The 27,187-nt window shown below is 35.0% G+C and overlaps 3 protein-coding genes and 1 long non-coding RNA gene across 6 annotated transcripts; all 4 read right to left on the reverse strand.

Moving 5' to 3' along the window:
- Positions 1–7,518: 7,518 nt before the first annotated feature.
- On the reverse strand, positions 7,519–12,467 carry LOC148166105 (kinase D-interacting substrate of 220 kDa-like). 3 transcript variants are annotated; one of them, XM_088048904.1, is made up of 4 exons: positions 9,422–9,588; positions 8,034–8,176; positions 7,706–7,980; positions 7,519–7,657 (listed from the first exon to the last, which is right to left on the reverse strand). In XM_088048904.1, the coding sequence occupies exons 3-4, from the start codon at positions 7,866–7,868 to the stop codon at positions 7,635–7,637; spliced, it is 186 nt and encodes a 61-aa protein (XP_087905030.1). In that variant the 5' UTR covers positions 7,869–7,980; positions 8,034–8,176; positions 9,422–9,588; the 3' UTR covers positions 7,519–7,634. The 3 variants fall into 3 exon arrangements, with proteins under 3 accessions (XP_087905030.1, XP_087905031.1, XP_087905029.1); XM_088048905.1 differs by lacking the exon at positions 9,422–9,588 and adding an exon at positions 8,725–8,811; XM_088048903.1 differs by lacking the exons at positions 7,519–7,657; positions 9,422–9,588 and adding exons at positions 11,721–11,866; positions 11,915–12,467 and having other exon boundaries at positions 7,878–7,980.
- A 7,301-nt stretch (positions 12,468–19,768) lies between these two features.
- Positions 19,769–20,282, reverse strand: LOC148166106 (uncharacterized). Its single transcript, XM_088049275.1, has 2 exons — positions 20,191–20,282; positions 19,769–20,142 (listed from the first exon to the last, which is right to left on the reverse strand). Exons 1-2 carry the CDS (start codon positions 20,203–20,205, stop codon positions 19,843–19,845), a joined length of 315 nt encoding a protein of 104 aa, XP_087905401.1. The 5' UTR covers positions 20,206–20,282; the 3' UTR covers positions 19,769–19,842.
- Positions 20,283–20,532: 250 nt separating this feature from the next.
- On the reverse strand, positions 20,533–25,406 carry LOC148166107 (uncharacterized). Its single transcript, XR_015771029.1, has 2 exons — positions 25,166–25,406; positions 20,533–20,665 (listed from the first exon to the last, which is right to left on the reverse strand). It is a non-coding gene; the product is annotated as an uncharacterized LOC148166107 (long non-coding RNA).
- LOC148166108 (uncharacterized) lies at positions 21,928–23,011 on the reverse strand. The gene is made up of 2 exons (XM_088048810.1): positions 22,928–23,011; positions 21,928–22,284 (listed from the first exon to the last, which is right to left on the reverse strand). The coding sequence occupies exons 1-2, from the start codon at positions 23,001–23,003 to the stop codon at positions 22,028–22,030; spliced, it is 333 nt and encodes a 110-aa protein (XP_087904936.1). The 5' UTR covers positions 23,004–23,011; the 3' UTR covers positions 21,928–22,027.
- Positions 25,407–27,187: the final 1,781 nt, after the last annotated feature.

Consider the following 27,187-nt stretch of genomic DNA (forward strand, 5'->3'; position numbering starts at 1 on the left):
AAACACTTCCCTTACATTAAAAACATGTACCGGGTGTCATTCAAAGAATAATCCACCCCTGACCAAATTCAATTTGGAAGTTCGAGAGAGCAGGAAAAAAATAAAATTCATTTTCCCATGTTATTTCCCTATGTTCAGCAGTCGCTGGAACACCCGGTATTTAAAGTGCCTTGCAATAATCAGATTTTATAATAACACATTGACCCAAATTTCGAATTTTTCAAACACGTCTTTTTTAAACGAAACTACAAACACGCCTGTAATGATCTGTAACCCAATTCCGCCAAAATTCAAATGAACCGCCAAACTCGAGAACCGCGAACTTTAAAATAAATAAAACGGCCGAAAACCGTGATCGTCTGAAACGGCTAGGACCTACGTTGTGTTGTGAAGGCGGATGTTCATTAGATACAAAGCAGTGCATCGTCTTTTAGGAAGAGCGTACCAACACAAAGAAATAAAAATACACCAGACCAAATGTGGTTTAACTTGTTTTATTCAAACTTTAGAAGTTTGAATGGTTTTGACTTAAATTTTACAGCTACGTGTCCATTCTTAACATTTCAAGAAATACAAGCATTTGAACAGACGATTTGATCATGTTACAAAATACTTAATAATTTTTAATCTCAAAGGAAGTCACTTTACAAAGAAACGTTTCGGTACAAAGATGCAATAAACAAATTAACGGAAAGTGAATTACATCAAAAGAACTACAAAAATCTCCCATTCTCTCTGTTGTGAGTGTGATCAAACTACAAAAATTATTGAAAACAAAATAACAATGAAAAACAACACACAATTTACCAAGTAGACATGTACAAACAATTTATCAATAAACATTAATAAAAGATAATTATTTTCAAAGGCGACAGACAGAAACAGGACGAGATATGTTTTCGGAAGACCCGAAGACAATTTTTCCTATTCCGCAACATACAGGCGGTGTCTTATCGAGAGTACTAACAAATTATGGCCAGATTAAGAGTAACCAACATCACCCGCGGAAGACCCGCTAGTTAGGTGAACCCTGACTACCCCGAGAGTCCCACGTAACAAGCTTCCAGCACTGGAGGGTTTTCGAAAGTCAAAAATCAAAGTTTAATTTTGAATTGATCACACTCTAAAAGAATGTACTAACATTAACGCGAGAGGCTGTTTGTTATGTTGTGTCTTTTGTGACGAAAAAAGTCTAAGCATCTAAGAAATCAAGGGACATACATAAAATACATAAACATATAAATTTTCAGTTTCGATAAAATACAATGGAAGAGAAAGTCGTGGACTTTAGGAAAAATGTACTCGTTTTTGTTCACAAATGACACAGAGTGATCCAAAAAGACATTCCCAGTTAATTTCATGTATTTCACAATTTCTTTAAAATCCTATTCTATTTTTAATCCTTCGAACTGAACAGTATAAATTCCTTGAACTGAATCGAATAAAAATTCCAGTTCCCAAAACTATCAGGTTTCCACGAATCTAAACTGCTTCTGCACGTGGCTTATCGGACGGTGGGCGAACACTGGTTGAATCCAGACGCTTACGTCAGCGGAAAAAAAACGCGTTACTTTAGAATTGTGGGGAAAATAACTACTTTACATGAATCCGGGGTGACTTCCTTCTTCAGACAACAAATGACAAAAATTATTACATACCAAAAGGTGACAACGCACAAGCGCTTCTACAAGGGGCCCTAAAATAACACCACACTCCCGTTAAAATTAATGGGTAAAAAAAAATTGTTTAAAAGATTTTAACAAACAAAAAATTAAAAAAAAAAAACACAAAAATGGAAAATTAGAACAAAATAGCGATTAAAATTAACACTGAAAAATATGGCGAAACGCACTCGATAGCACAACACCTTAGTACTCCCGAACTCGTAACAAGAATGAATCGCCTCCGGCGTCGCCCGCCTCCTCCGCTGCGGCGGTGGTGAACTCCCAAGTCCACCAACTTCTTAACGCAAAAATTCCTGCGGTCGTTGTGGCGCGAAAAGTTTGAAATTTGAATTTGAAGTGGGACACTACACGCCTAAAGAATAAATAATGAGCACTAATTTCACTATGCAACAAAATTTTAACATTTGGTTTTCGCTGGGGCGTTAATTTTAAGTCCTTCTTAAGTATGCAATAAGACGTCAGGGTCACATTAGGATTTTTAGCGAATTTGTCATACATATTTCCTCCAGAAAGAAAATCAATCGAGGCATATTTCAACAAAGGTCTATTAGTGTGAACCTTTTTTCATATAATTGAACTTGAAATTGGCCAAAATATTCGCGAAGTTTTCAATATTGTTATCCAACTCTTTTTTTGCCAAAAAAAACAATTGTTTGTCAGTGGTGCGGTACTGCTCAACTTGTCTGCCCTTCAACTAATTAAGTAATTGAAGGATAAAATGAATACATAAGACCTAAGCGAATTCCAGCACTATGGCGTGAGACGACTATGGAAATTTTTACGACGATTATGAAGTTGAGTTTCATATGTGCTTTCAAATAAAATTTAAATCTCAAAATTAATATTGAGCGGTTAATTTTGAGAAGAATGTTTCCGTTTCAATAAAAAAATTTCAAAATTCTGAAAGCAATCTTCAAATTTTGTTTGCCATATCCAACAGTCAAACACAAATCCTAGATAAACATTTGTAAGAACCAAAAAAGTCTAAATGTACCTAACTTCCTTTAAAATCCGATTATTACTAAACATAAACACTCTGTATATTAAACAACTTTTGTTAACGCTAACAAACTGAAAAAATGAACAACGTTTCACCTAACGTTTCTATGAATTGAAAACTCTCCAAAATGTCTATAAATGAATATGATGGGCTAGTACATTACCTTACAAGATATTTTATCAGAGTAGCAAATTTCCGAAACGACCGTCTTTATCAAAAGTCGAAACACAACTGATTCCAATAAAGAGATTAATACCTACGTAATTTCCTAATTGCTTATCTTATAACTTTTTTCTTGAGCGAACAAAAAATAATCAGGTAGTGCTATTGCCATAACCGAGGGAAATGAATGGACAAGGTCGAGTTCCAATATAAATCCAAATATACAGTGTCCGAACGATTTGTAGACGAAACTGATTTTGCAACTTTCTGTGTCTTTCGTTCTACAATTTTGCAATTTGACAGAGTTACACGACTTAAAAATAGTAAGTTCCCCAAATTTCAGGACTGTAGCATTAAAATTACCAAAATTATGAAATTTAGTCAAGGATGTGGAAACTTTTGCTTGTCTCAAAAATTAAAATTTCTAAAATATGTGTCATTGCGGCGCAAAAATAGTCACTTCCCCAAATTTCATAGCTGTAGCAATAAAACTACCAAAATTACGGATTTTGCTATACTAGAGCACGTGACCATCAATGCTCTCGTCTGAAGTTGGCAGGAAATCTGTGTTTTTGGCTGTACAATTTTGAAATTTAATAGTCAATATACAAATAAAAAAAAATAAATTTCCCAAATTTCATACACTAAAATTACCAAAATTACGAATTAAATCAAAATCAACACAAAAACCTTCGGTTAACCAATCCTTCTTTTGAAAAAAAATGTTCTATAGTTTCTTCACCAGATTAAGACGTTAATACAACCAACGACTTAACCTCAAACATCGCAACATTCAATTTTCTATTAATCTTCTCCCCTAATAAAGAATTGTTTTACCCTCAATAGTTTTTGTATATTTCCACAAGAATCTAGAGAAGCTACAAGAAAACTCTTCTTCTTTCTTGGTAAAAATGGACCAACTCGCTTTTGTTGAAAAAATCGTGAAATTTACCTTAATTTACACGGTTTTGGCTGGTGACCACGACTAAAATACTTGAAACACTTCCATGAATGGTTCAGAACACAAAATTTCACGTGGGAACACTAAAAACATGTGTTTTTACGCGAAATTGGAGAACCGGCCACTTATGTTACAACAAATGACATCTTCCGAACTTACGACAGCTGCCGTCTGTCAAACTCTAGCGCGGGACTTTTGAAATTTGAAATCGGTAGAGTTGGAGTTGGAAATGAAAAGTCTACGTTTAGTTTAGGTTGCAGATAAGCACAAAGGTCACAAATTTTTATTTAAATTTTTCATTATTCTCCTGATGTTGATATGTACACAACGAGTTAACCTCAAAACTTGCTAAATTCAGTTTTTCTTCAATTTTCTATCTAAAGAATTTAAAGTCAGATTTACACGAAAGAAATTTGGAAAATTTACACACGAGGGGTTGACTGATGGCAATGAGCGCCTACTTTTTATAAGGTGTCTGCAATTTTTGATTGGTCTCAAAAATAAGCATTTCTAAAACCTCAAAAATTGCAACATTCAATTTTCTCTTAACCTTCTCCCTAATAAATAATTGATTTACCCCCAATAATCGAATATTTCCAAAAGAAACTCGAAAAGCCAAAGCTAAAACAGAACTCCCCTTTCTTGGTTAAAATGGACCAACCCGATTCTGTTGGAAAAATAGTGAAATTTACCTTAATTTACACTGTTTTGGCTGGTGACCACGACGAAAACACTTGAAACACTTCCATGAATGATTCAGAACACAAAATTTCACGTGGGAACACTAAAAACTTGTGTTTTTACGCGAAATTGGAGAGCCGGCCACTTACAACAAATGACATCTACCGAACTGACGACAGCTGCCGTCTGTCGAACTCTAGCGCGGGACTTTTGAAATTTGAAATCGGTAGAGTTGGAGTTGGAAATGAAAAGTCTACGTTTAGTTTAGGTTGCAGATAAGCACAAAGGTCACAAATTTTTATTGAAATCTTTCATTATTCTCCTGATGTTGATATGTACACAACCAGTTAACCTCAAAACTTGCTAAATTCAGTTTTTCTTCAATTTTATCTCTAAAGAATTTAAAGACAGATTTTCACAAAAGAATTTGAAAAATTTACACAGGAGGGTTGACTGATGGCAATGAGCGCCTACTTTTTTATAAGGTGTCTGCAGTTTTTGATTGGTCTCAAAAATAAGCATTTCTAAAATCTGTGTTTTTGGCTCTACAATTTTGAAATTTAATAGAGTCAATATACGAATCAAAAAAAGTAACTTTCCCAAATTTCATAACTGTTGCACTAAAATTATCCAAATTACGAATTTCAGTCAAGGACGTGGAAACTTTCACTTGTCTCAAAAATTAAAATTTCTAAAATCTGTGTCATTGCGACGCAAAAATAGTAACTCCCCCAAACTTCATAGCTGTAGCACTAAAACTACCAAAATTACGAATTTTACTGTACTAGAGGACGTGACCATCAATGCGCTCGTCTAAACTTCGTAACAGCCCCTAGGGATGTTTATTGGGAACAGTTAACGTCTTGGGCAAGTTTGCCAAAGACCATGAATGGAGAGAAAAGAAAACAAACAAACCTTCCATCCTTCCTCAACAAGCAGCGATGCATCCAGAACTCCAGATCTCACGTTTTCAAAAAACCAATAGAAAGAACTTCGTGCTCCCGCAATGAAATCAGCAACACTCTGAATATTTCCCAGTCACTGAACGACATCGACCACTGGAAATAGAACATTTGACTTTGAGTTAAAACATGTTTAAATTTAACCTTTTTCATCCACATTGCAGTAAAGCAACACCTTTTTCGTGATGTTATGCTCCTGGATCACTCCACTGTACTCTGGGAGCGCAGAATGAGTGGTTTCTTCAATTCTGTGCAATAACTTGCAGAGTCCTTCAACGTTGAGCGACGACAACCGCCTTTTCGACATCTTAGGCTATGGGTGGTACCATCAAGATGCTGCAAGATGTGTGTAGTCATGAGAAGACCATCATCTATATACTCAGTCTCTTAATAATAAACTCTGGTAATGAAGTTGGAACCTGAAATACCACAAAACATTATAAAGCTGGAATTCAAACAATTTTCAGCTTACCTGCCTTTAAAAATTTCTATAAAGACCCGGAAATTTGTTGCAAATCAAATCCAAGACTAAATACCTTCAAATGAACTTCTTAACTTGTGTGATTTCTTTGGACCATTCCCAGAAGAACGAGAAAGTAAAGAATTTGTTGTGCTCTGAAAATAAGTCTTAATTAGTAAGAATTATTTCGCTTCAACATGCAGCATATAGGCAACCAATTATACACCTTAGTAATTTTGTGGTAAGTTAGTAACTTTTCTTTCTTAGGTTGATGCCAGTTTGCACCAACCGTTCAACCAATCAAAATTAAGCAAGCATTTCTAAAATCTGTGTTTTTGGCTATACAATTTTGAAATTTAATAGAGTCAATATACGAATCAAAAAAAATAACTTTCAGAACTGTTGCACTAAAATTATCCAAAATTACAAATTAAATCAAAATCAACCCAAAATCCTTCTTTTGGAAAAAAATGTTCTATAGTTTCTTCATCATATTGAGCCGCTGATACTACCAACATCACCAACAACTTAACCTCAAAAATCACAACATTTAATTTTCTCTTAACCTTCTCCCTAATAAAGAATTGATTTACCCCCAATAATCTTTGAATATTTCCGCAAGAAACTGAAAAAACCATCTGGCTCTACAACAGAACTCTCCGTTCTTGGCTTTGTTGGAAAAATCGTAAAATTTACCTTAATTTACACGGTTTTGGCTGGTGACCACGACTAAGACACTTGAAACACTTCCATGAATGTTTCAGAACACAAAATTTCACGTGGGAACACTAAAAACTTGTGTTTTTACGCGAAATTTGAGAGCCGGACACTTACAACAAATGACACATTCCGAACTTTCGACAGCTGCCGTCTGTCAAACTCTAGCGCGGGACTTTTGAAATTTGAAATTGGTAGAGTTGGAGTTGGAAATGAAAAGTCTACGTTTAGTTTAGGTTGCAGATAAGCACAAAGGTCACAAATTTTTATTTAAATCTTTCATTATTCTCCTGATGTTGATATGTACACAACGAGTTAACCTCAAAACTTGCTAAATTCAGTTTTTCTTCAATTTTCTCTCAAAGAATTTAAAGTCAGATTTACACGAAAGAAATTTGAAAAATTTACACACGAGGGTAGACTGACAGCAATGAGCGCTTACTTTTTTATAAGATGTCTGCAATTTTTAATTGGTCTCAAAAATAAGCATTTCTAAAATCTGTGTTTTTGGCTCTACAATTTTGAAATTTAATAGAGTCAATATACGAATCAAAAAAAGTAACTTTCCCAAATTTCATAACTGTTGCACTAAAATTATCCAAATTACGAATTTCAGTCAAGGACGTGGAAACTTTCACTTGTCTCAAAAATTAAAATTTCTAAAATCTGTGTCATTGCGACGCAAAAATAGTAACTCCCCCAAATTTCATAGCTGTAGCACTAAAACTACCAAAATTACGAATTTTACTGTACTAGAGGACGTGACCATCAATGCGCTCGTCTAAACTTCGTAACAGCCCCTAGGGATGTTTATTGGGAACAGTTAACGTCTTGGGCAAGTTTGCCAAAGACCATGAATGGAGAGAAAAGAAAACAAACAAACCTTCCATCCTTCCTCAACAAGCAGTGATGCATCCAGAACTCCAGATCTCACGTTTTCAAAAAACCAATAGAAAGAACTTCGTGCTCCCGCAATGAAATCAGCAACACTCTGAATATTTCCCAGTCACTGAACGACATCTTCGACCACTGGAAAAAGAATATTTGACTTTGACTTAAAACATGTTTAAATTTAACCTTTTTCATCCACATTGCAGTAAAGCAACACCTTTTTCGTGATGTTATGCTCCTGGATCACTCCACTGTACTCTGGGAGCGCAGAATGAGTGGTTTCTTCAATTCTGTGCAATAACTTGCAGAGTCCTTCAACGTTGAGCGACGACAACCGCCTTTTCGACATCTTAGGCTATGGGTGGTACCATCAAGATGCTGCAAGATGTGTGTAGTCATGAGAAGACCATCATCTATATACTCAGTCTCTTAATAATAAACTCTGGTAATGAAGTTGGAACCTGAAATACCACAAAACATTATAAAGCTGGAATTCAAACAATTTTCAGCTTACCTGCCTTTAAAAATTTCTATAAAGACCCGGAAATTTGTTGCAAATCAAATCCAAGACTAAATACCTTCAAATGAACTTCTTAACTTGTGTGATTTCTTTGGACCATTCCCAGAAGAACGAGAAAGTAAAGAATTTGTTGTGCTCTGAAAATAAGTCTTAATTAGTAAGAATTATTTCGCTTCAACATGCAGCATATAGGCAACCAATTATACACCTTAGTAATTTTGTGGTAAGTTAGTAACTTTTCTTTCTTGGGTTGATGCCAGTTTGCACCAACCGTTCAACCAATCAAAATTAAGCAAGCATTTCTAAAATCTGTGTTTTTGGCTCTACAATTTTGAAATTTAATAGAGTCAATATACGAATCAAAAAAGTAACTTTCCCAAATTTCATAACTGTTGCACTAAAATTACCAAAATTACGAATTAAATCAAAATCAACTCAAAATCCTTCTTTTGGAAAAAAATGTTCTATAGTTTTTTCATCATATTGAGCCGCTGATACAACCAACATCACCAACGACTTAACCTCAAAAATCGCAACATTTAATTTTCTCTTAACCTTCTCCCTAATAAAGAATTGATTTACCCCCAATAATCTGTGAATATTTCCGCAAGAAACTGAAAAAACCATCTGGCTCTACAACAGAACTCTCCGTTCTTGGCTTTGTTGGAAAAATCGTAAAATTTACCTTAATTTACACGGTTTTGGCTGGTGACCACGACTAAAACACTTGAAACACTTCCATGAATGTTTCAGAACACAAAATTTCACGTGGGAACACTAAAAACTTGTGTTTTTACGCGAAATTTGAGAGCCGGACACTTACAACAAATGACACATTCCGAACTTTCGACAGCTGCCGTCTGTCAAACTCTAGCGCGGGACTTTTGAAATTTGAAATTGGTAGAGTTGGAGTTGGAAATGAAAAGTCTACGTTTAGTTTAGGTTGCAGATAAGCACAAAGGTCACAAATTTTTATTTAAATTTTTCATTATTCTCCTGATGTTGATATGTACACAACGAGTTAACCTCAAAACTTGCTAAATTCAGTTTTTCTTCAATTTTCTATCTAAAGAATTTAAAGTCAGATTTACACGAAAGAAATTTGGAAAATTTACACACGAGGGGTTGACTGATGGCAATGAGCGCCTACTTTTTATAAGGTGTCTGCAATTTTTGATTGGTCTCAAAAATAAGCATTTCTAAAACCTCAAAAATTGCAACATTCAATTTTCTCTTAACCTTCTCCCTAATAAATAATTGATTTACCCCCAATAATCGAATATTTCCAAAAAAAACTCGAAAAGCCAAAAGCTAAAACAGAACTCCCCTTTCTTGGTTAAAATGGACCAACCCGATTCTGTTGGAAAAATAGTGAAATTTACCTTAATTTACACTGTTTTGGCTGGTGACCACGACGAAAACACTTGAAACACTTCCATGAATGATTCAGAACACAAAATTTCACGTGGGAACACTAAAAACTTGTGTTTTTACGCGAAATTGGAGAGCCGGCCACTTACAACAAATGACATCTACCGAACTGACGACAGCTGCCGTCTGTCGAACTCTAGCGCGGGACTTTTGAAATTTGAAATCGGTAGAGTTGGAGTTGGAAATGAAAAGTCTACGTTTAGTTTAGGTTGCAGATAAGCACAAAGGTCACAAATTTTTATTGAAATCTTTCATTATTCTCCTGATGTTGATATGTACACAACGAGTTAACCTCAAAACTTGCTAAATTCAGTTTTTCTTCAATTTTCTATCTAAAGAATTTAAAGTCAGATTTACACGAAAGAAATTTGGAAAATTTACACACGAGGGGTTGACTGATGGCAATGAGCGCCTACTTTTTATAAGGTGTCTGCAATTTTTGATTGGTCTCAAAAATAAGCATTTCTAAAACCACAAAAATTGCAACATTCAATTTTCTCTTAACCTTCTCCCTAATAAATAATTGATTTACCCCCAATAATCGAATATTTCCAAAAGAAACTCGAAAAGCCAAAAGCTAAAACAGAACTCCCCTTTCTTGGTTAAAATGGACCAACCCGATTCTGTTGGAAAAATAGTGAAATTTACCTTAATTTACACGGTTTTGGCTGGTGACCACGACTAAAACACTTGAAACACTTCCATGAATGTTTCAGAACACAAAATTTCACGTGGGAACTCTAAAAACTTGTGTTTTTACGCGAAATTGGAGAGCCGGCCACTTACAACAAATGACATCTACCGAACTTTCGACAGCTGCCGTCTGTCAAACTCTAGCGCGGGACTTTTGAAATTTGAAATTGGTAGAGTTGGAGTTGGAAATGAAAAGTCTACGTTTAGTTTAGGTTGCAGATAAGCACAAAGGTCACAAATTTTTATTTAAATCTTTCATTATTCTCCTGATGTTGATATGTACACAACGAGTTAACCTCAAAACTTGCTAAATTCAGTTTTTCTTCAATTTTCTATCTAAAGAATTTAAAGTCAGATTTACACGAAAGAAATTTGGAAAATTTACACACGAGGGGTTGACTGATGGCAATGAGCGCCTACTTTTTATAAGGTGTCTGCAATTTTTGATTGGTCTCAAAAATAAGCATTTCTAAAACCACAAAAATTGCAACATTCAATTTTCTCTTAACCTTCTCCCTAATAAATAATTGATTTACCCCCAATAATCGAATATTTCCAAAAGAAACTCGAAAAGCCAAAAGCTAAAACAGAACTCCCCTTTCTTGGTTAAAATGGACCAACCCGATTCTGTTGGAAAAATAGTGAAATTTACCTTAATTTACACGGTTTTGGCTGGTGACCACGACTAAAACACTTGAAACACTTCCATGAATGTTTCAGAATACAAAATTTCACGTGGGAACTCTAAAAACTTGTGTTTTTACGCGAAATTGGAGAGCCGGCCACTTACAACAAATGACATCTACCGAACTTTCGACAGCTGCCGTCTGTCAAACTCTAGCGCGGGACTTTTGAAATTTGAAATTGGTAGAGTTGGAGTTGGAAATGAAAAGTCTACGTTTAGTTTAGGTTGCAGATAAGCACAAAGGTCACAAATTTTTATTTAAATCTTTCATTATTCTCCTGATGTTGATATGTACACAACGAGTTAACCTCAAAACTTGCTAAATTCAGTTTTTCTTCAATTTTCTATCTAAAGAATTTAAAGTCAGATTTACACGAAAGAAATTTGAAAAATTTACACACGAGGGTAGACTGACAGCAATGAGCGCTTACTTTTTTATAAGATGTCTGCAATTTTTAATTGGTCTCAAAAATAAGCATTTCTAAAATCTGTGTTTTTGGCTCTACAATTTTGAAATTTAATAGAGTCAATATACGAATCAAAAAAAGTAACTTTCCCAAATTTCATAACTGTTGCACTAAAATTATCCAAATTACGAATTTCAGTCAAGGACGTGGAAACTTTCACTTGTCTCAAAAATTAAAATTTCTAAAATCTGTGTCATTGCGACGCAAAAATAGTAACTCCCCCAAATTTCATAGCTGTAGCACTAAAACTACCAAAATTACGAATTTTACTGTACTAGAGGACGTGACCATCAATGCGCTCGTCTAAACTTCGTAACAGCCCCTAGGGATGTTTATTGGAAACAGTTAACGTCTTGGGCATGTTTGCCAAAGACCATGAATGGAGAGAAAAGAAAACAAACAAACCTTCCATCCTTCCTCAACAAGCAGCGATGCATCCAGAACTCCAGATCTCACGTTTTCAAAAAACCAATAGAAAGAACTTCGTGCTCCCGCAATGAAATCAGCAACACTCTGAATATTTCCCAGTCACTGAACGACATCTTCGACCACTGGAAAAAGAACATTTGACTTTGACTTAAAACATGTTTAAATTTTACCTTTTTCATCCACATTGCAGTAAAGCAACACCTTTTTCGTGATGTTATGCTCCTGGATCACTTCACTGTACTCTGGGAGCTGAATGAGTGGTTTCTTCAATTCTGTGCAATAAGTTGCAGAGTCCTTCAACGTTGAGCGACGACAACCGCCTTTTCGACATCTTAGGCTATGGGTGGTACCATCAAGATGCTGCAAGGTGTGTGTAGTCATGAGAAGACCATCATCTATAGACTCAGTCTCTTAATAATAAACTCTGGTAATGAAGTTGGAACCTGAAATACCACAAAACATTATAAAGCTGGAATTCAAACAATTTTCAGCTTACCTGCGTTTAAAAATTTCTATAAAGACCCGGAAATTTGTAGCAAATCAAATCCAAGACTAAATACCTTCAAATGAACTTCTTAACTTGTGTAATTTCATTGCTACCATGAACTTTTTCTAACGTAAAATGAGCCGAGAAAAACGATGGCGCAAACCGCATCTCAATATCTCTAATAGTTTCCGAGATATTTAACTTTGAAAATTGGGAAAAATGAGAAAAAATGAAAATCAACTATCCGAAACTTTGATCGGCCATAACTCAGTTATTTGTTGTCGGATCTGAATTTAAATCCCAGATTTGAAATCTGCGTTCACTGATGTATAATAATTCAAATTTACTCTAAAAAACAAGCGAGATATCGATATGAGAAGTTTGGCCATAGTTTTAGTCATGAATTTTCGCGAAAATTTGCAAATTTCGACTATTGGAAAATCTAAAAACTATTTCTTATGTAAAAAATCGCGAGAAAAACGATGCCGCAAACCGCATTCCAATATCTGAAATAGTTTTCGAGATATCGAGCATGAATTGTTTGGAACCTTCAAAAATTTGGCCATCTGGCGACAACCCAAAAATTCAAACGGCCATAACTCAGTTATTTGTTGTCGGATCTGAATTTAAATTCCAGATTTGGATTCAGCGTGAGATTCTGCGTAAAATGAGTCAAAATTTATTGAGTTTACCTAAGAAATAAAGAAAGCATTGACCAAAAACTGTTTGGAAGTGGTCATTTTGGGGTGATTTTCAATCAATGTTTTCAAAATGAAAATGACGTTTAATAGCATTGAATTATATATCAGTCGAAAGAGGAGCTCAAAATCTATCCACTGGCCCAATTTGAGATCGATCAAACAAACGGTTTACGAGTTATGGTCAAAAATAAAAAAATTGAAAAATTTTCATCGTTTGAGTCGCAATTTTTTTTCGCGAAAAATCGACTATCGAATTTTCGACTTTTAAGCACTTTTTCTGACGTAAAATGAGCCGAAAAAAACGATGGCGCAAACCGCATCTCAATATCTCTAATAGTTTCCGAGATATTTAACTTTGAAAATTGGGAAAAATGAGAAAAAATGAAAATCAACTATCCGAAACTTTGATCGGCCATAACTCAGTTATTTGTTGTCGGATCTGAATTTAAATCCCAGATTTGGAATCTGCGTAAAATTCTGCGTTCACTGATGTATAATAACTCGAGTTTACTCTAAAAAATAAGCGAGATATCGATATGAGAAGTTTGGCCATAGTTTTAGTCATGAATTTTTGCGAAAATTTGCAAATTTCGACTTTTGGAAAATCTAAAAACGATTTCTTATGTAAAAAATCGCGAGAAAAACGATGCCGCAAACCGCATTCCAATATCTGAAATAGTTTTCGAGATATCGAACATGAATTGTTTGGAACCTTCAAAAATTTGGCCATCTGGCGACAACCCAAAAATTCAAACGGCCATAACTCAGTTATTTGTTGTCGGATCTGAATTTAAATTCCAGATTTGGATTCAGCGTGAGATTCTGCGTAAAATGAGTCAAAATTTATTGAGTTTACCTAAGAAATAAAGAAAGCATTGACCAAAAACTGTTTGGAAGTGGTCATTTTGGGGTGATTTTCAATCAATGTTTTCAAAATGAAAATGACGTTTAATAGCATTGAATTATATATCAGTCGAAAGAGGAGCTCAAAATCTATCCACTGGCCCAATTTGAGATCGATCAAACAAACGGTTTAGGAGTTATGCCCAAAAATAAAAAAAAATAAAAATTTTCATCGTTTGAGTCGCAATTTTTTTTCGCGAAAAATCGACTATCGAATTTTGGGCTTTTAAGCACTTTTTCTAACGTAAAATGAGCCGAGAAAAACGATGGCGCAAACCGCATCTCAATATCTCTAATAGTTTCCTAGATATTTAACTTTGAAAATTGGGAAAAATGAGAAAAAATGAAAATCAACTATCCGAAACTTTGATCGGCCATAACTCAGTTATTTGTTGTCGGATCTGAATTTAAATCCCAGATTTGGAATCTGCGTAAAATTCTGCGTTCACTGATGTATAATAACTCGAGTTTACTCTAAAAAATAAGCGAGATATCGATATGAGAAGTTTGGCCATAGTTTTAGTCATGAATTTTTGCGAAAATTTGCAAATTTCGACTTTTGGAAAATCTAAAAACGATTTCTTATGTAAAAAATCGCGAGAAAAACGATGCCGCAAACCGCATTCCAATATCTGAAATAGTTTTCGAGATATCGAGCATGAATTGTTTGGAACCTTCAAAAATTTGGCCATCTGGCGACAACCCAAAAATTCAAACTCAGTTATTTGTTGTCGGATCTGAATTTAAATTCCAGATTTGGATTCAGCGTGAGATTCTGCGTAAAATGAGTCAAAATTTATTGAGTTTACCTAAGAAATAAAGAAAGCATTGACCAAAAACTGTTTGGAAGTGGTCATTTTGGGGTGATTTTCAATCAATGTTTTCAAAATGAAAATGACGTTTAATAGCATTGAATTATATATCAGTCGAAAGAGGAGCTCAAAATCTATCCACTGGCCCAATTTGAGATCGATCAAACAAACGGTTTACGAGTTATGGTCAAAAATAAAAAAATTGAAAAATTTTCATCGTTTGAGTCGCAATTTTTTTTCGCGAAAAATCGACTATCGAATTTTCGACTTTTAAGCACTTTTTCTGACGTAAAATGAGCCGAAAAAAACGATGGCGCAAACCGCATCTCAATATCTCTAATAGTTTCCGAGATATTTAACTTTGAAAATTGGGAAAAATGAGAAAAAATGAAAATCAACTATCCGAAACTTTGATCGGCCATAACTCAGTTATTTGTTGTCGGATCTGAATTTAAATCCCAGATTTGGAATCTGCGTAAAATTCTGCGTTCACTGATGTATAATAACTCGAGTTTACTCTAAAAAATAAGCGAGATATCGATATGAGAAGTTTGGCCATAGTTTTAGTCATGAATTTTTGCGAAAATTTGCAAATTTCGACTTTTGGAAAATCTAAAAACGATTTCTTATGTAAAAAATCGCGAGAAAAACGATGCCGCAAACCGCATTCCAATATCTGAAATAGTTTTCGAGATATCGAGCATGAATTGTTTGGAACCTTCAAAAATTTGGCCATCTGGCGACAACCCAAAAATTCAAACGGCCATAACTCAGTTATTTGTTGTCGGATCTGAATTTAAATTCCAGATTTGGATTCAGCGTGAGATTCTGCGTAAAATGAGTCAAAATTTATTGAGTTTACCTACGAAATAAAGAAAGCATTGACCAAAAACTGTTTGGAAGTGGTCATTTTGGGGTGATTTTCAATCACTATTTTTAATGTAAAAACGACGTTTAATACCTTTGTATTATATATCATTCGAAAGAGGAGCTCGAAATCTATCTACTGGCTCAATTTGAGATCGATCAAACAAACGGTTTAGGAGTTATGGCCAAAAATAAAAAAAAATAAAAATTTTCATCGTTTGAGTCGCAATTTTTTATCGCGAAAAATCGACCATCGAATTTTGGGCTTTTAAGCACTTTTTCTAACGTAAAATGAGCCGAGAAAAACGATGGCGCAAACCGCAACTCAATATCTCTAATAGTTTCCGAGATATTTAACTTTGAAAATTGGGAAAAATGAGAAAAAATGAAAATCAACTATCCGAAACTTTGATCGGCCATAACTCAGTTATTTGTTGTCGGATCTGAATTTAAATCCCAGATTTGGAATCTGCGTAAAATTCTGCGTTCACTGATGTATAATAACTCGAGTTTACTCTAAAAAATAAGCGAGATATCGATATGAGAAGTTTGGCCATAGTTTTAGTCATGAATTTTTGCGAAAATTTGCAAATTTCGACTTTTGGAAAATCTAAAAACGATTTCTTATGTAAAAAAATCGCGAGAAAAACGATGCCGCAAACCGCATTCCAATATCAGAAATAGTTTTCGAGATATCGAGCATGAATTGTTTGGAACCTTCAAAAATTTGGCCATCTGGCGACAACCCAAAAATTCAAACGGCCATAACTCAGTTATTTGTTGTCGGATCTGAATTTAAATTCCAGATTTGGATTCAGCGTGAGATTCTGCGTAAAATGAGTCAAAATTTATTGAGTTTACCTACGAAATAAAGAAAGCATTGACCAAAAACTGTTTGGAAGTGGTCATTTTGGGGTGATTTTCAATCAATGTTTTCAAAATGAAAATGACGTTTAATAGCATTGAATTATATATCAGTCGAAAGAGGAGCTCAAAATCTATCCACTGGCCCAATTTGAGATCGATCAAACAAACGGTTTACGAGTTATGGTCAAAAATAAAAAAATTGAAAAATTTTCATCGTTTGAGTCGCAATTTTTTTTCGCGAAAAATCGACTATCGAATTTTCGACTTTTAAGCACTTTTTCTGACGTAAAATGAGCCGAAAAAAACGATGGCGCAAACCGCATCTCAATATCTCTAATAGTTTCCGAGATATTTAACTTTGAAAATTGGGAAAAATGAGAAAAAATGAAAATCAACTATCCGAAACTTTGATCGGCCATAACTCAGTTATTTGTTGTCGGATCTGAATTTAAATCCCAGATTTGGAATCTGCGTAAAATTCTGCGTTCACTGATGTATAATAACTCGAGTTTACTCTAAAAAATAAGCGAGATATCGATATGAGAAGTTTGGCCATAGTTTTAGTCATGAATTTTTGCGAAAATTTGCAAATTTCGACTTTTGGAAAATCTAAAAACGATTTCTTATGTAAAAAATCGCGAGAAAAACGATGCCGCAAACCGCATTCCAATATCTGAAATAGTTTTCGAGATATCGAGCATGAATTGTTTGGAACCTTCAAAAATTTGGCCATCTGGCGACAACCCAAAAATTCAAACGGCCATAACTCAGTTATTTGTTGTCGGATCTGAATTTAAATTCCAGATTTGGATTCAGCGTGAGATTCTGCGTAAAATGAGTCAAAATTTATTGAGTTTACCTACGAAATAAAGAAAGCATTGACCAAAAACTGTTTGGAAGTGGTCATTTTGGGGTGATTTTCAATCACTATTTTTAATGTAAAAACGACGTTTAATACCTTTGTATTATATATCATTCGAAAGAGGAGCTCGAAATCTATCTACTGGCTCAATTTGAGATCGATCAAACAAACGGTTTAGGAGTTATGGCCAAAAATAAAAAAAAATAAAAATTTTCATCGTTTGAGTCGCAATTTTTTATCGCGAAAAATCGACCATCGAATTTTGGGCTTTTAAGCACTTTTTCTAACGTAAAATGAGCCGAGAAAAACGATGGCGCAAACCGCAACTCAATATCTCTAATAGTTTCCGAGATATTTAACTTTGAAAATTGGGAAAAATGAGAAAAAATGAAAATCAACTATCCGAAACTTTGATCGGCCATAACTCAGTTATTTGTTGTCGGATCTGAATTTAAATCCCAGATTTGGAATCTGCGTAAAATTCTGCGTTCACTGATGTATAATAACTCGAGTTTACTCTAAAAAATAAGCGAGATATCGATATGAGAAGTTTGGCCATAGTTTTAGTCATGAATTTTTGCGAAAATTTGCAAATTTCGACTTTTGGAAAATCTAAAAACGATTTCTTATGTAAAAAAATCGCGAGAAAAACGATGCCGCAAACCGCATTCCAATATCAGAAATAGTTTTCGAGATATCGAGCATGAATTGTTTGGAACCTTCAAAAATTTGGCCATCTGGCGACAACCCAAAAATTCAAACGGCCATAACTCAGTTATTTGTTGTCGGATCTGAATTTAAATTCCAGATTTGGATTCAGCGTGAGATTCTGCGTAAAATGAGTCAAAATTTATTGAGTTTACCTACGAAATAAAGAAAGCATTGACCAAAAACTGTTTGGAAGTGGTCATTTTGGGGTGATATTCAATCAATGTTTTCAAAATGAAAATGACGTTTAATAGCATTGAATTATATATCAGTCGAAAGAGGAGCTCAAAATCTATCCACTGGCCCAATTTGAGATCGATCAAACAAACGGTTTACGAGTTATGGTCAAAAATAAAAAAATTGAAAAATTTTCATCGTTTGAGTCGCAATTTTTTTTCGCGAAAAATCGACTATCGAATTTTCGACTTTTAAGCACTTTTTCTGACGTAAAATGAGCCGAAAAAAACGATGGCGCAAACCGCATCTCAATATCTCTAATAGTTTCCGAGATATTTAACTTTGAAAATTGGGAAAAATGAGAAAAAATGAAAATCAACTATCCGAAACTTTGATCGGCCATAACTCAGTTATTTGTTGTCGGATCTGAATTTAAATCCCAGATTTGGAATCTGCGTAAAATTCTGCGTTCACTGATGTATAATAACTCGAGTTTACTCTAAAAAATAAGCGAGATATCGATATGAGAAGTTTGGCCATAGTTTTAGTCATGAATTTTTGCGAAAATTTGCAAATTTCGACTTTTGGAAAATCTAAAAACGATTTCTTATGTAAAAAATCGCGAGAAAAACGATGCCGCAAACCGCATTCCAATATCTGAAATAGTTTTCGAGATATCGAGCATGAATTGTTTGGAACCTTCAAAAATTTGGCCATCTGGCGACAACCCAAAAATTCAAACGGCCATAACTCAGTTATTTGTTGTCGGATCTGAATTTAAATTCCAGATTTGGATTCAGCGTGACATTCTGCGTAAAATGAGTCAAAATTTATTGAGTTTACCTACGAAATAAAGAAAGCATTGACCAAAAACTGTTTGGAAGTTGTCATTTTGGGGTGATTTTCAATCACTATTTTTAATGTAAAAACGACGTTTAATACCTTTGTATTATATATCATTCGAAAGAGGAGCTCGAAATCTATCTACTGGCTCAATTTGAGATCGATCAAACAAACGGTTTAGGAGTTATGGCCAAAAATAAAAAAAAATAAAAATTTTCATCGTTTGAGCCGCAATTTTTTTTCGCGAAAAATCGACCATCGAATTTTGGGCTTTTAAGCACTTTTTCTAACGTAAAATGAGCCGAGAAAAACGATGGCGCAAACCGCAACTCAATATCTCTAATAGTTTCCGAGATATTTAACTTTGAAAATTGGGAAAAATGAGAAAAAATGAAAATCAACTATCCGAAACTTTGATCGGCCATAACTCAGTTATTTGTTGTCGGATCTGAATTTAAATCCCAGATTTGGAATCTGCGTAAAATTCTGCGTTCACTGATGTATAATAACTCAAGTTTTCTCTAAAAAATAAGCGAGATATCGGTATGAGAAGTTTGGCCATAGTTTTAGTCATGAATTTTTGCGAAAATTTGCAAATTTCGACTTTTGGAAAATCTAAAAACGATTTCTTATGTAAAAAATCGCGAGAAAAACGATGCCGCAAACCGCATTCCAAAATTACGAATTTTACTGCACGTGACCATCAAATGCACTCGTCTAAAGTTGGTAGCAGCCCCTAGGGATGTTTATTGGTAACAGTTAACGTCTAGCGCAAGTTTGCCAAAAACCATAAATGGAGAGAAAAGAAAACAAACCTTCCATCCTTCCTCAAACAAGCAGCGATGCATCCAGAATTCCAGATCTCGCGTTTTCAAAAAACCAATAAAAATTCTCTATAAACTTCCATTCCTTGATGTTTCTTTGACTTCACAAAATAGCTCACAAGACACCAGATGACCTTCAGAGCCTTTGTAGTATTTTCTTTCTTGACAACTGCATCTCGATGATACTTTGTTTCCGTTGGTTGAGTTCCTTTGGGCCTTCTCTGGAGAAACACTCGTTTTTTGCTCATAGACTCATCAGGATTGAAAACGTTGCAAACTTCGTGCTCCCGCAATGAAATCAGCAACACTCTGAACATTTCCCAGTCACTGAACGACATCTTCAACCACTGGAAAAAGAACATTTGACTTTGACTTAAAACATGTTTAAATTTAACCTTTTTCATCCACATTGCAGTAAAGCAGCACCTTTTTCATGATGTTATGCTCCTGGATCAATTCACTGTACTCTGGGAGCATTGAATGGGTGGTTTCTTCAATTCTGTGCAATAACTTGCAGAGTCCTTCAGCGTTGAGCGACGACAACCGCCTTTTCGACATCTTAGGTTATGGGTATCATCCATCGATTCAGTCTCTTTAATAATAAACTCTGGTAATGAAGTTGGATCCTGAAATACCACGAAACATTTCAAGGCTGGAATTCAAACAGTTTTCAGCTTACCTGCGTTTAAAAATTTCAATAAAGACCCATAAATTTGTTGTAAATCAACTCCAACTAAAAATAGCTTCAAATGAACTTCTTAACTTGTGTAATTTCTTTGCTACCATGCCCAGAAGAACGAGAAAGTAAACAGTAAAGAATTCTGGTAGTCTCTTGTGCAAGCAGGATCGTTGTTAATCATTTGTTGTACTCTGAAAATAAGTTTAGTAAATCATGAACATAACCTCAATGTGTTCTGTCAAAATAGTCAAGTTAAGACATACGTTAAGATAGAGACACATTAATTTTAAATAATTAATAGAATCGTAACCAAGTCGTGAATGTTAAATCAGACTTCAGATTCTTACTCCTGAGGACAAAATTAATAAAAAGAGTATTTTCTTGCTTTAATTTTCATCGAAAAAAATGCTATTCAAATAAAAGTTTAAAAAATTAATAAAAAATTAACGGAGCGTCGGATCGAAAAATCTTTGACGGATTCTTGTTCCTGAGGTCCAAATTGATGGAAAAAGTCGGTTTTAAGGAGATTTTATTTTTTGTCGAAATCGCCAAAAATCCATGATGTTTAGTCTTTGAACTTTTTTTGGCGAAAAACGCGAAAGTTCGCAGATCGACACGAAAATATGCACATGGCATAATTTGACATTTCCACATCCATTTTTGGTCTCCGTTCCTCGCTATCTGTAAGATTTTTTGAGAAAATGCAAATTAAAAATTTTAAAATTCAATTTCCCGCTTCAAGCAATCTGTCAACGAAGCATAGAAGCTAGGACATGCGTCAACAGATCTGTCCTTAAATAATATTAAATAAAATATTAACAAAGTCGTAAATCTTAAATCAAAGTTTAGATTCGTTTTTCTGAGATTAAAAATAACAAGTTAAGTAGTTTATTGTATTTATTTACACCGAAAAATGAGTGCATAATGTGTGTATAATTGGTTGCCTACCTACATTGCAAATTTTAATTTTAAGTAAACTTATAATTACGTTTTGAATCCGACTTTAGAGTACAGAATCTTGTTCCTGAAGTCTAAATTCATAAAAAAAAAATGTTTTAAGAAGGTTTCGATTAAATTTCAAATATCAGTCGCGAAGAAACCTGTTTAGTTTTCAACCAATCACACACAGCCCAAATAAGAACCGGCAAATTTAAAGAAATTTATTAATAACACGAACATTAACATGAATAAATTAATGAGTACAAAGTTTCTACTTAAAAACTACAACAGGACTTAGAAAGACGTTGAAAACCGCCTCGACTACACTCCTTACATTAAATCTCGCTTCTTTCGGTCTTTTGACCGTCGTTAAATTGTTGTTACTACAAGCGAGACAGCCGATTTCGTCTAACCCGACTTGTATCTTGAACCCCCCACCTCGTTGTTGAAAAGTGTCCCCCCTTAAAATCCCCGTTTGCACTTTCGTGGTGATTTCGAACGTGTACAAGTTGTACCTCTTGTCGATTTGATCGCGCTGTAAAACGAGCTGCACTCTTCGCGGACTGCTTGCGTGATCGAAGATGGTGCGAAAACTGTTCGAAACCGAGCGGATTTTAATATCGTTTTTCAGTTGAGCCACTTCTTGTCAAACGGGTTGGTAGCATTCTTCCGTTTTCTGGGTTGATTTCAGGAGGATTAGAACCGAGAAGACGACTTGGATGAAAGCCGTGAATTTCTTGTACCGTGTTTGGGCGGTGAGGACCACGAAGAGGCAGAGAGACTGAAGATGAGGCCGGTGAAAACGAAGAAGGGCTAAGCTTCCGCGGAGTCAACGTCACGTGCATCGGAAGTCGTGGAACTCTCGCTTCACCTGCAACATTTGGAACGTGACAACTTGTCACTAGCATCAGCACCACCAGCAGCTGCGTTTCTGACTTCGCCAAAAAGAAAAAGAACGTAAATTCGCAGGCTAGGAACCATACCAACTTCAAGTACAAGATCTTAAGGGCTAGATGTGGGTGGAGAATCGACCTCTGGACGGACCAAAGGGATGTGATCCAAAGCCTTCAGATCAGGATGGGATTAACAATGGGTAAATGTCCGTGGGAATAATCCACCGTGGCCGATGGGTAAAATGATGTATAATAACGCAAGTTTACACCAAAAAACAAGCGAGATATCGATATGAGAAGTTTGGTATTGTTTTTTTAATCATGAATTTTCGCGAAAATTTGTTTCATAAAAATATTATAATCTTCTATAACTAGATATTTAACAATCGTAGATAATATATATTAAAGAGCCACTTTGGGGTGATAAAAAATGACATAATAATTAAGTAGAAGCGAAAATTGCAAACGATTTGAGCACTTGTTTAGAAATGATAAGACAACAACGCTCGAATTCTGTTTTCGTGTTTGACGATCATCGCCTTCAACTTTCTTATTTCGTCGGCGAATTCTGGCAACGTTTTCTCCTAAATCAACAAAATTAGTTTAAGAAAAACCACAAACCTAAACTTGTGTTTGGTTTTGAGTCTTCCCCGATTTCGAAGAGCTTCGACACAGAAATGATCGCTTTCGATTCCATCCTTGAGCGAAATCAACAGACTCTTCAGTCGACAGCGCGCGCGCGCGCCGCACTGTCACCCAAAGTATCTGGATAGTCCGGTCAGTCCGGAGTTGTTTAGCCTATAAAACCTCGAGATATCGCATCCTCTCTTCGGCATCATTCCTATGCCTGAGTTGAGTGTTGATGTAATATCACGCCTTCCACCATCTTCCTTCCTGCAAGAAGTGTAAAAAAGTTTCATCAAGAACATGTTTGTTTATCTCACCTGAAAAACTCTTCTTACTCTGTGCAGTCAATTGCTGTTTCTTCACGGCAAAGCTTTTAATTGCGCCTGCTTCTTGACCAACAGGAAAGACAACAAAGTTGTGTTAAGCTGCAACTAAGAGATTAAGGTGAGACCATGAATGGAGAGAAAAGAAAACAAACAAACCTTCCATCCTTCCTGAACAAACAGATCTCGCGTTTTCAAGAAACCAATAAATGATGTTTCCTTGACTTCACAAAATAGCTCACAAGACACCAGATGACCTTCAGAGCCTTTGTAGTACATATTTTCTTTCTTGACAACTGCATCTCGATGATGCTCTGTTTCCGTTGGTTGAGTTCCTTTGGCTCTTCTCTAGAGGAGAATACTCGTTTTCTGCTCGTAGACTCAACATTGCAAACTTCGTGCTCCCGCAATGCAATAAGGCAACACTTGAAACATCTCCCAGTCACTGAACGACATCTTCAACCACTGGAAAAAGAACATTTGACTTTGAATTTAACCTTTTTCATCCATATTGCAGTAAAGCAGCACCTTTTTCGTGATGGATTAATTCACTGTACTCTGGGAGCACTGAATGGGTGGTTTCTTCAATTCTGTGCAATAACTTGCAGAGTCCTTCAGCGTTGAGCGACGACAACCGCCTTTTCGACATCTTAGGCTATGGGTATCATCCATCGATTCAGTCTCTTTAATAATAAACTCTGGTAATGAAGTTGGAACCTGGAAATACCACGAAACATTTCAAGGCTGGAATTCAAACAGTTTTCAGCTTACCTGCGTTTAAAAATTTCAATAAAGACCCATCAATTTGTTGCAAATCAACTCCAACTCTAAATAGCTTCAAATGAACTTCTTAACTTGTGTAATTTCTTTGCTACCATGCCCAGAAGAACGAGAAAGTAAACAGTAAAGAATTCTGGTAGTTTCTTGTTAAATCATGAACATAACCTCAATGTGTGCTGTCAAAATAGTCAAGTTAAGACATACGTTAAGATAGAGACACAATAATTTTTAATAATTAATAGAATCGTAACCAAGTCGTGAATGTTAAATCAGACTTTAGATTCTTACTCCTGAGGACAAAATTAATAAAAAGAGTATTTTCTTGCTTTAATTTTCATCGAAAAACTGCAAACCAAATAAAAGTTTGAAAAATTAATAAAACATTAACGGAGCGTCTGATCGAAAAATCTTTGACGGATTCTTGTTCCTGAGGTCCAAATTGATGGAAAAAGTCGGTTTCAAAGAGATTTTATTTTTTGTCGAAATCGACAAAAATCCATGATGTTTAGTCTTTGAACTTTTTTTGGCGAAAAACGCGAAAGTTCGCAGATCGACACGAAACTATGCACATGGCATAATTTGACATTTCCACATCCATTTTTGGTCTCCGTTCCTCGCTATCTGCAAGATTTTTTGAGAAAATGCAAATTAAAAATTTTAAAATTCAATTTCCCGCGTCAAGCAATCTGTCAACGAAGCATAGAAGCTAGGACATGCGTCAACAGTCTTTAGTCCATAAATAATATTAAATAAAATATTAACAAAGTCGTAAATCTTAAATCAAAGTTCAGATTCGTTTTTCTGAGGTTAAAATTAACAAGTTAAGTAGTTTATTGTATTTATTTACACCGAAAAGTGAGAGAAGTTTTTCCATAAAAGCCACCTAGCGGAATAACGCCGAAGTTGATAGTTCACGCCTCCTCTCACCAGAGGGCTAAACTTTTGTTTTTAAAACTTACAATTTTTGAATCAAAACCATTTGCAGGAATAAGGAAGAATGATAAAAAACAATACCCTCAAATTAAACTAAAGGAGTATTAATAAAATAAAAAAACACAAACTCGACACTCTCCCTCCTTCTTGCAAAAAGTGTGAAAAAGTTTCATTAGGAACATGTTTGTTGGCTTACCTAAAAAAGACGAGGGAAACAATCTGAAATGGACGAAACTATCCATTCTTAATTAATGGTAATTGATTATTGCTCTAATTCCAACTGATCCAAGAGCCAAGAGCCAAGGTTAGTCCTTCGCAAGTGGCGCTTCCTCAAAAATATCTCATTTAACGACTTCTTCAATTCTTGTAGATCATTGTTGTTTTTATATGCTGATGTAACCGCAGCCAGCTTGTCGGACATTTCAGTGCTCATTTCTTTTTCCGACTAAAACAAACCAAATAGTTTTAGGTGTTAATCTTCCTCTGATACTACAAAAGCCATGACATCATAAAGACACTAAATTTAAATCCCAAATTTGCAATCTGCGTAAAATTCTGCGTTCACTGATGTATAATAACTCAAGTTTACTCTAAAAAATAAGCGAGATATCGATATGAGAAGTTTGGCCATAGTTTTAGTCATGAATTTTTGCGAAAATTTGCAAATTTCGACTTTTGGAAAATCTAAAAACGATTTCTTATGTAAAAAATCGCGAGAAAAACGATGCCGCAAACCGCATTCCAATATCTGAAATAGTTTTCGAGATATCGAGCATGAATTGTTTGGAACCTTCAAAAATTTGGCCATCTGGCGACAACCCAAAAATTCAAACGGCCATAACTCAGTTATTTGTTGTCGGATCTGAATTTAAATTCCAGATTTGGATTCAGCGTGAGATTCTGCGTAAAATGAGTCAAAATTTATTGAGTTTACCTAAGAAATAAAGAAAGCATTGACCAAAAACTGTTTGGAAGTGGTCATTTTGGGGTGATTTTCAATCAATGTTTTCAAAATGAAAATGACGTTTAATAGCATTGAATTATATATCAGTCGAAAGAGGAGCTCAAAATCTATCCACTGGCCCAATTTGAGATCGATCAAACAAACGGTTTACGAGTTATGGTCAAAAATAAAAAAAATGAAAAATTTTCATCGTTTGAGTCGCAATTTTTTTTCGCGAAAAATCGACTATCGAATTTTCGACTTTTAAGCACTTTTTCTGACGTAAAATGAGCCGAAAAAAACGATGGCGCAAACCGCATCTCAATATCTCTAATAGTTTCCGAGATATTTAACTTTGAAAATTGGGAAAAATGAGAAAAAATGAAAATCAACTATCCGAAACTTTGATCGGCCATAACTCGGTTATTTGTTGTCGGATCTGAATTTAAATCCCAGATTTGGAATCTGCGTAAAATTCTGCGTTCACTGATGTATAATAACTCGAGTTTACTCTAAAAAATAAGCGAGATATCGATATGAGAAGTTTGGCCATAGTTTTAGTCATGAATTTTTGCGAAAATTTGCAAATTTCGACTTTTGGAAAATCTAAAAACGATTTCTTATGTAAAAAATCGCGAGAAAAACGATGCCGCAAACCGCATTCCAATATCTGAAATAGTTTTCGAGATATCGAGCATGAATTGTTTGGAACCTTCAAAAATTTGGCCATCTGGCGACAACCCAAAAATTCAAACGGCCATAACTCAGTTATTTGTTGTCGGATCTGAATTTAAATTCCAGATTTGGATTCAGCGTGAGATTCTGCGTAAAATGAGTCAAAATTTATTGAGTTTACCTAAGAAATAAAGAAAGCATTGACCAAAAACTGTTTGGAAGTGGTCATTTTGGGGTGATTTTCAATCAATGTTTTCAAAATGAAAATGACGTTTAATAGCATTGAATTATATATCAGTCGAAAGAGGAGCTCAAAATCTATCTACTGGCCCAATTTGAGATCGATCAAACAAACGGTTTAGGAGTTATGCCCAAAAATAAAAAAAAATAAAAATTTTCATCGTTTGAGTCGCAATTTTTTTTCGCGAAAAATCGACTATCGAATTTTGGGCTTTTAAGCACTTTTTCTAACGTAAAATGAGCCGAGAAAAACGATGGCGCAAACCGCATCTCAATATCTCTAATAGTTTCCGAGATATTTAACTTTGAAAATTGGGAAAAATGAGAAAAAATGAAAATCAACTATCCGAAACTTTGATC

Source organism: Gnatocerus cornutus, unplaced genomic scaffold, assembly GCF_029298725.1.
Source record: "Gnatocerus cornutus isolate USDA-ARS CGAHR unplaced genomic scaffold, icGnaCorn1.1 ctg00000023.1, whole genome shotgun sequence".
In the NCBI taxonomy this organism is placed as follows: Eukaryota; Metazoa; Arthropoda; class Insecta; order Coleoptera; family Tenebrionidae; genus Gnatocerus; species Gnatocerus cornutus.